The sequence below is a fragment of the Mustela lutreola genome, chromosome 2 (assembly GCF_030435805.1).
Source record: "Mustela lutreola isolate mMusLut2 chromosome 2, mMusLut2.pri, whole genome shotgun sequence".
Lineage (NCBI taxonomy): Eukaryota > Metazoa > Chordata > Mammalia > Carnivora > Mustelidae > Mustela > Mustela lutreola.
Window position 1 is genome coordinate 12694799 of NC_081291.1, and position 8090 is coordinate 12702888.

The 8090-nt window shown below is 42.7% G+C and overlaps 1 protein-coding gene across 1 annotated transcript; it reads left to right on the forward strand.

Moving 5' to 3' along the window:
- Positions 1–3571: 3571 nt before the first annotated feature.
- Positions 3572–4553, forward strand: LOC131823135 (olfactory receptor 2Z1-like). Its single transcript, XM_059159103.1, has 2 exons — positions 3572–4233; positions 4271–4553. The coding sequence occupies exons 1-2, from the start codon at positions 3572–3574 to the stop codon at positions 4551–4553; spliced, it is 945 nt and encodes a 314-aa protein (XP_059015086.1).
- Positions 4554–8090: the final 3537 nt, after the last annotated feature.

The following is an 8090-nucleotide window of genomic DNA, read 5'->3' on the forward strand; positions in this document are numbered from 1 at the left end:
AGGAATGCAGTGTAACTTGAATGGGCCATAGACACTTTTGCTTCTGTGGACCCCTTCCTCCAAAAATAACAATATTAAACAATTATAATTTATAGCTTGTTATTGGTATAAAGACACTTCTAGTTCTGGTTGGATGCAGTCATCTTTTCTCTTCTGATTTTAAAATAAATAAATACATTTTAATGTACCCTGGACCACCTGTGTCATCTGATGGAGGAAGAGCTCAGCCGTGCTTCCTCATAGGTGAGAGATGCTGTGAAGGTTTTGTTGGCAACAGAGAGTCTGCAAACTCTAGTGCCTCTTCTCTCATCTTTCATTTCAGCAAAGGACATCAGATCTTAAAAAGCAGACAGTAAAGAGGGAAACATAGAAGTGGTTTAAAAGTCAACTCCAAAAACAGTTGGAGGGGCACCTGGCTGGCCCAGTTGGTAGAACATACAACTCTTGATCTCAGGGTCACGAGTGCAAGCCCCATGTTGAGTGTAGAGCTTACTTTAATAAAATGGTTGGAGTTGGAGGGGCTTTTCATCGTAAGGTGTGAGGTAACTGACTTAGAACAAGGAGACAACACACCCAAAGCCAAGACCGGTTTCTGTCTAGGGCTTCCTGCTGCCTCCCTTGGGAAGGTGGGTTTAGTGGAGGGAAGCATCCTATCCTGAAGGAAGAAAGTGTGCAAAGCCCCAGGCAAAACATGACAGAGAGGATGACAGTTCTGTTGGAGAAGCTGCTTAAAGGATATTCCAAAAGCCAGCAATAGGGGAAGGTGCTGTTCTGTGGCTGTGTCATTAGCAAAGGAACCCCCTGGCAATTCTGGAAGGAAAGTGAGGTTAGGGAAATAGGGTTGCGTATGAGGGAAGGAAAGCCTTTTATAGGTAAGACATTGGGGAGACATCATATAGTCTTCAGAGGTAGAGGATCCAAGGTACAAGACAAGTAGTACTGAGTTCACATCATGCTCTAGACCAAATGACACTTCTTGGATGTAAACCATGGTTGATCTTCATGGTTTCTTAAGGTGGAGATTGGAGAGCTGTTGACCAATCCACTGTAAGTACCACCATGCCGAAGTCAGGTGAGTGAGCGGGGGAGCATCACAGCAAGGGAATTCAAGACCATGAACCCACAGCTAGTGAAGTGGCTCCTGTCCCAGGACAGGCAGTAGAATAACTGTCAAACAGAAGAGAAAAACTTAACATGATTGGAGCAGGAATGCCAAAGATTTACTTAGGAAAGCAGAATCTGAACGATCCATTATTTTTTGTTGGAAAGTAAGGCGTGAAGAAAAAACACAGGAACTCTAGAATCATACCAGCTGTTGTTTAAAAACTAATTCTACCACTTCTTTGCTGGGTGATCTTGGACTCCTGTATGAATGTCCTGGGGCCACTGTGTGGCCTAAAACAACAGACATCTGTTCTCTCACAGTTCTGGAGGCCAGATTTTCAAAGTCAAGGTGTTGCCAGAATTGAATCCTTTTAGAGGGTCTGAGGGAGAATCTGTCCCACGCCTCTCTCCTAGATTGTGGCAGTTCTGGCAATCCTTGGTGTTCCTTGGCATATAACTGGGTCGTCCATCTCTGCCTCTATCTTCACATGGTCACCTTCTTTCTGTCTCTGTGTGTCCTCTCCTTGTCTTACAATAACACTAGTCACTTGATTTAGAGAACACCCCAAATCCAGGATGATTTTATCTCAAGATCCTTAATATAGCTGCAAAGACCCTATTTCCATATAGGGGCACATTCTGAGATTCCAGGTGGATGTGAATTTGGGGGCAATGTTATTCAACCCAGTACAGTTGACTACTGCACTTCTTTGAATCTATGCTCCTTCACCTATACACAGCAGATGATAACATGTACCAGTAAGATCAAGTGAAAAAAAAAATGCCTGTAACACTTAAATGGTAAATCTTAAATGCCTATAGTACTTAAAATTATCCATCCCTAAATGTCAATAGTGTCAATATCGAGAAACACTCAAATGAAACCCATCAGCCTTTCTCTGATCTTAACATGGTGTCTGGTACATAGCAAATGCTTTTTCCCCTTTGGTGGGGCACTTGAGGTGGAGATGTGGGTGAAAAGAGAAGAAATAAGTACACTGTCCACTTGAAAATCCTTTGACTAGCTCCAGAGAGACTGACTGGTTATGAGTTTACCCCCAAAGGATAATGATTAAAGAGCAAACCCTTCTCTATACAGAGTCACGGAAACAATGCAATTCTCCAGAGATATAAGTTGGGACTAGTCTTATTAATAATTTCTTTAAAATGTACCTGGAAATTCAACTTCACAGATTAATCTCCAGGCATGCATTGGGCATGAAGCTTATCTCTGCTAGAAGACCAAGATAATTGACCTAGGAGATCTCCCAGAGGCTCTGCTCCAGGTCAGAGAAGAGTTGATGGATGTCAGTTGAAGGGTTTCTCAACCTTGGCACTATTGAAATTTGGGACCAGACAGTTCTTTGTGGTGGAGATCATCCTGTGCATTATATGATATTTAGTAGCATCCCTTATCTCTACCCACTACATCCATTAGCAACCCCAGCCATGACAACTGAAAATATCTCCAGATATTGCTAATGTCCTAGGAAAGAGGGCAAAATCACCTCTGGTTGAGAACCACCAATTTAGGATAAGAACAGGGAAATTGTCATTTCAGGAGAGCATGACTGAGAACAGACTTGATAAATTTTTGTCATGTAACTGAACAAGAGTTATAATGTTGAATAACATCAACAAAAAGGGCTAATATATGTTGAACAGTCTTACTATATGCCAGACACTGAGCTAAGTACCAGACATACATTATCCTATCATAGGAGAATCATCCTACCCAGATGACTTTTTTAATGTATACATTTCCTCTACAATATGACTAATAGCTGTGAACTTAAAAAAAGAAATCCCCGTATGGTTGTCATTGAGCTAAGTTGTTTAATTCATTATCTCATTTAATACTCCCAGCTACTCCTACAAGGAAGGTGTTATTTATCCCTGTAGACAGATGGGGAAACTGACTCCCAGAAAGGTTAAATAACATGTCCAGAGTCACAAAACTAAGACACAGCTGAGTTGGTATTTAAATCTTGCTCTATCCAAGTTCCCTTAACCATATACCAAACAATCCACACACTCCATATTCCTTCTCCAGGCTCATCATCCCTTATTATCTTTGGCAAATTCTCCCTGCTTGATATATAATCTCTTTGGAATACCTCCCCTGCTTTGGCTGAAGGGCATCTTGGATGGGATATATTCCAATACTCCACTGGGACTAACTTGCACTCCTTAGCTCATGGACAAAGTTCAACTGAAAATATTGGTGGATTGTATTTGCTTGGAAGGCAAAGACAAGACTTTGCTATTCCCATCTCCTGACCGAAGCAGACATAATAAATCAGTGTTTTTTTTTCCTACTGAGACTGAAAATGCTCCTCATCCTTCTTGAGACTTTAAGCAACTACTACCAAACAATTTTATTTGGCATGTAAGACAAGACTATTACCCACGGAGACTCCTTCCAAATATCCTGTTCTTCCTACACATGTGTGATGCTTCCTGGAGGATGAAAGAATCAAATCAGTCAGTGATCTCAGACTTCACTCTCACGGGGCTCTTCAACCACTCAAGGCCACATCTGGTCCTGTTCTCCCTTGTGGCTCTCATATTCACTGTGGGCCTTCTGGGCAATGCCATCCTGCTCTTCCTGATCCACATAGATTCCAGGCTCCACACACCCATGTATTTCCTGCTCCGTCATCTTTCCCTATTAGATGTTGGCTTTCCACTGGTCACCATCCCCAAGATGGCAGCTGACTTCCTGCAGGGAGAGGGCTCCATCTCCTTTGGGGGTTGTGCAGCTCAGATGTTCTTCCTGATGTTGATGGGTGTCTCTGAGGGTGTCCTGCTAGCCCTCATGTCTTATGACCGCTATGTTGCCGTGTGCCACCCCCTGCATTACCCTGTGCTCATGAGACGTCAGGTCTGCCTACTCATGGTGGGCACCTCCTGGTTGTTGGGTATGCTTGTGGCCTCTATCCAGACCTCCATCACCTTGCACTTCCCCTACTGTGCCTCACACACCGTGGATCACTTTTTCTGTGAGCTGCCTGCCCTGCTGAAGCTGTCTTGTGCAGACACCTCTGCTTATGAGCTGTCGCTGTCCATCTCAGGGGTGCTGATCTTGCTGCTGCCCCTGTCACTCATCACCACCTCCTACAGCCATGTGTTCACTCATCACCACCTCCTACAGCCATGTGTTGAGGGCTGTTCTCCACATGCACTCTGCTGAGGCCCAACACAAGGCTTTTACCACCTGTTCCTCGCACATCACTGTGGTGGGGCTCTTTTATGGGGCAGCCGTGTTCATGTACATGGTTCCAGGTACCTACCACAGCCCACAGCAAGACAATGTGGTCTCCCTCTTCTACAGCCTTGTCACCCCTACACTCAACCCCCTCATCTATAGCCTGAGAAACCGAGAGGTTCGAATGGCTTTGGTCAAGGTCCTTGGCAGAACTGGCTTTAGGTCAAAGAGATGTTCCTAGGACCCTCCCTTACAGTTGAGGCCTGTCTCATTTGTAGTTCATGTGGTGCAAGGTATACTATAACCAACTCCTTTTCTCCTCCCAGACCTGCTTTTTTTCTTGAAGGTTTATTAAAAAAAAAATAGTGAACCCAATCACTGAAACAAGTGGAGGGTCTATTTGCTTGGGTTGGGTTTTTTTTTTTTTTTTCATTCTTAAACAGAAGAAAATATTTACCAAAATAATACTAACCCAACAGCTTGTGGATATTTCAGTCATGCGTTAGTGTCCTGGCTTACACCCCATTCTTATAAATTTCTGCACAATGAGTGGTGGGTCTGGGATCCAATCTCTGGAATCCAAGTAAGAAAGGAGATATAAGGCTAGTGCTCTGGCAGTGGTGTTCTATAAGTCCTTTCCCATGTTGGTTCTCCACAGTATCTTTGTTTGAGTCCCACTTTAAGGTTTCACAGAAGTGGAAGACTGTCATTCTAGATGACCCCGGTTGGGCAGCCCAAGCATGTGTTACTTTTACTGTTTCAATTACTATGAAGCAGGGATGTAAGATGGTGAGGCCCACTCTTATCTGAATATCAAGGCCATCTAATATTGAATGCTGCCATTTTTAAACTTTTGTTGTCATCACCATTAGGTACAAGAGTTAAATGTACTCAATTAAAGATTTCCAGAGGAAAGATGTGTACTTGAAATTTATCTTTACAGAGATATTTACAAAATATATAGGTATCAGAGCTGTTCCTGTGCATATGATGGCTGAGTTGACAAGTCACCCTAAGCATTTTGAACAATGGGTGCCAATCTATGTGTGTGTCGAAAAAAGGAATTAATTGAACGGGGGCTTTTAAGTATTTAAACTATGTCACCAAGCCCACATCTCAGTCTAGGCTCTGTTTTCAGAGCTGTCTGGGCCAGTCAATATAGGTATCAGGGATGTACTGTACTACTTGTACTACACAACACTACAATAAAAGTATCATAACTTGACTACAGAAGAGTATCAGGGTAGTATAGTATGGATCAGAGATGACTTACACTGGAATTAATATAGGCAATAAATAAACTTTTATCTGTAAAACCAGCAGGGTTTCTATTATCACAGCATACGCCCTCAACAACCCTGTGAGTACATACTATTATTGTCTTATTTATATATGGGGAAACTGAAGCACAGGGAGTTTAGGCAACATATCCAAGGTCCCCCAGCTAGGAAGTAGGGAAGCTTGGATTCTAACCCAAGCTATCTGAGTCCATGTTCAACATATCACAATGCTTCCAACTGGCAAATGCTCCTGAAGACTAGAAAAGAAATTGTAAAAATCGAGTTAAGGAACTATAGCATGGTGGCGAGACTTCTCTTGTCTCCTCCTGGCCACTGTCATCATTGGGTAGATCACTCTGAGGTCATAGGTGAGATGATGGTCTCATGATGGTTATCATGGTCTTGCTGTTCTTAGGGCTAGGCAGGTGAGTGGGGTGAGGAGGGCAGGTTTTAATGCAGTTTTACAAACTAGTAAGAACAAACCAGAAGGACCCGAATCTTCTCTATTGCCCTTCTCTTCTCATTTCTACCCTTGCTCCTCCCAGATCCAGTAAGGCTTCCCTGAACTTACAAAAAAAAAAAATGGACTGGATGTGAGCATATTTCTTCCCAAACTTGAGATACTTTTAAAGAAATATTCCACTGTGGTGGGTAGAGTGACGGGAACATAGAAAAGAGTAAGTTTCTGTGGGGCTGATTACGTTTTTTATCTTATTTTATTTTATTTTAAAAATTTTTATTTATTTGACAGACAGAGATCACAAGTAGGCAGAGAGGCAGGCAGAGAGAGGGAGAGTAAAAAGTAGAGGAAGAAGTCCTGCTAAGCAGAGAGCCCGATGCGGGGCTCAATCCTAGGACCCTGGGATCACAACCTGAGCTGAAGGAAGAGGCTTTGACCCACTGAGCCACCCAGGCACCTCTGGGTACGTTTTTAAAAAACTTTTTATTTAAATTCAATTAGCCAACATATAGTACATCACTAGTTTCAGATGTAGTGTTCAGTAACTCATCAGTTGCATGTGCTTGGGTGGCTCAGTCAGGTAAGCATCTGCCTTCAACTCAGGTCATGACCTTAGCATCCTGGGAACGAGTTCTGCATCAGGGACTCTGCTCAGTGGGGAGCTGCTTCTCCCACTCCCTCTGCCCTCCCATACTCTCTATTGTTCACTCTCTCTCTGAAATAAATAAATAATATTTTTTAAAAATTTATCAATTGCAAGGGCTGATTAGTTTTATTTCTTAGACATTTCATGAATATAGGCATGAGAGGCTTTAAGCAAGTTCAGTGGGAAAAATGACGCTAGACCTGTTTCCAGCTCTTCACCTATGCCACTGACCCTGTCAGAAGGACTGGGTCTCTCACTTCCTCCCCCTCTCTTCCTCTGTCTCAAACCCATCTGTAATCTCCAAAAAATGAGTTGTGGGGCACATGGGTGGCTCAGTCGGTTAAGCCTCTGACTCTTGATTTTGGCTCAGGTTGTGATATCAGGGTCATGAGATCCAGCCCCACATCAGTCTCCACACTGAGTGTGGAGCCTGCTTAATTAAGATTCTCTCTCTTTGGGGGGCGCCTGGGTGGCTCAGTGGGTTGGGCCGCTGCCTTCGGCTCAGGTCATGATCCCGGGGTCCTGGGATCGAGTCCCGCATCGGGCTCTCTGCTCAGCGGGGAGCCTGCTTCCTCCTCTCTCTCTCTGACTGCCTCTCTGCCTACTTGTGATCTCTCTCTGTCAAATAAATAAATAAATTCTAAAAAAAAAAAAAAAAAAAAAAGATTCTCTCTCTTTGGGATGCCTGGGTGGCTCAGCCAATTAAGCATCTGCCTTCAGCTCAGGTCATGATCCCAGGGTCCTGAGTTTGAGTTCCATGTTGGGCTCCTTGCTCAGCAGAGAGTCTGCTTCTCCCTCTACCTATAGCTCCCTCTGCTTGTGCTCTCTCTCTCTGACAAATAAATAATTAAAATCTTAAAAAAAAAAAAAAAGGATTCTCTCTTTCCCTCTTCCTCTGTGCCACTCACATGCATGCTCTCTTTCTCTCAAAAAAAATAAGATAAAATAAAATAAAAGATAAATTGCTCCACCATAAAGTACACACATTTTTGCTTGAATAGATTTTTGCCAAAGTACCCTGAAAAGATTGTCACCTAATGAAGGATAGTGGTCATTTTTCCAACTATGTCACCACCATTTTGAATGGTAAAACTTCAAAATTAGCCAATTTCCTGGTGGGAAATTATATTTCTTGATTATTTTACTCTCAATATCCCTGATTTCTAGCGAGGGTGAACATCTTTTTATAAGTTTATTGATGATTCAAGTTTCCGTGGCTATGGATTTCTTACAAAAGTGTGGAAACCAAATGATGATAATAGAATCATAAGGAAGTTGGCCTGTCTACATCAATATCAGGAAAAACAGACTTGAAAGCAAGGAGAATTATCAGAGATAAAGAAGGACTTTTCATAAAGATAAAAGGATCCATTCATCAAGAAGATAATAAAT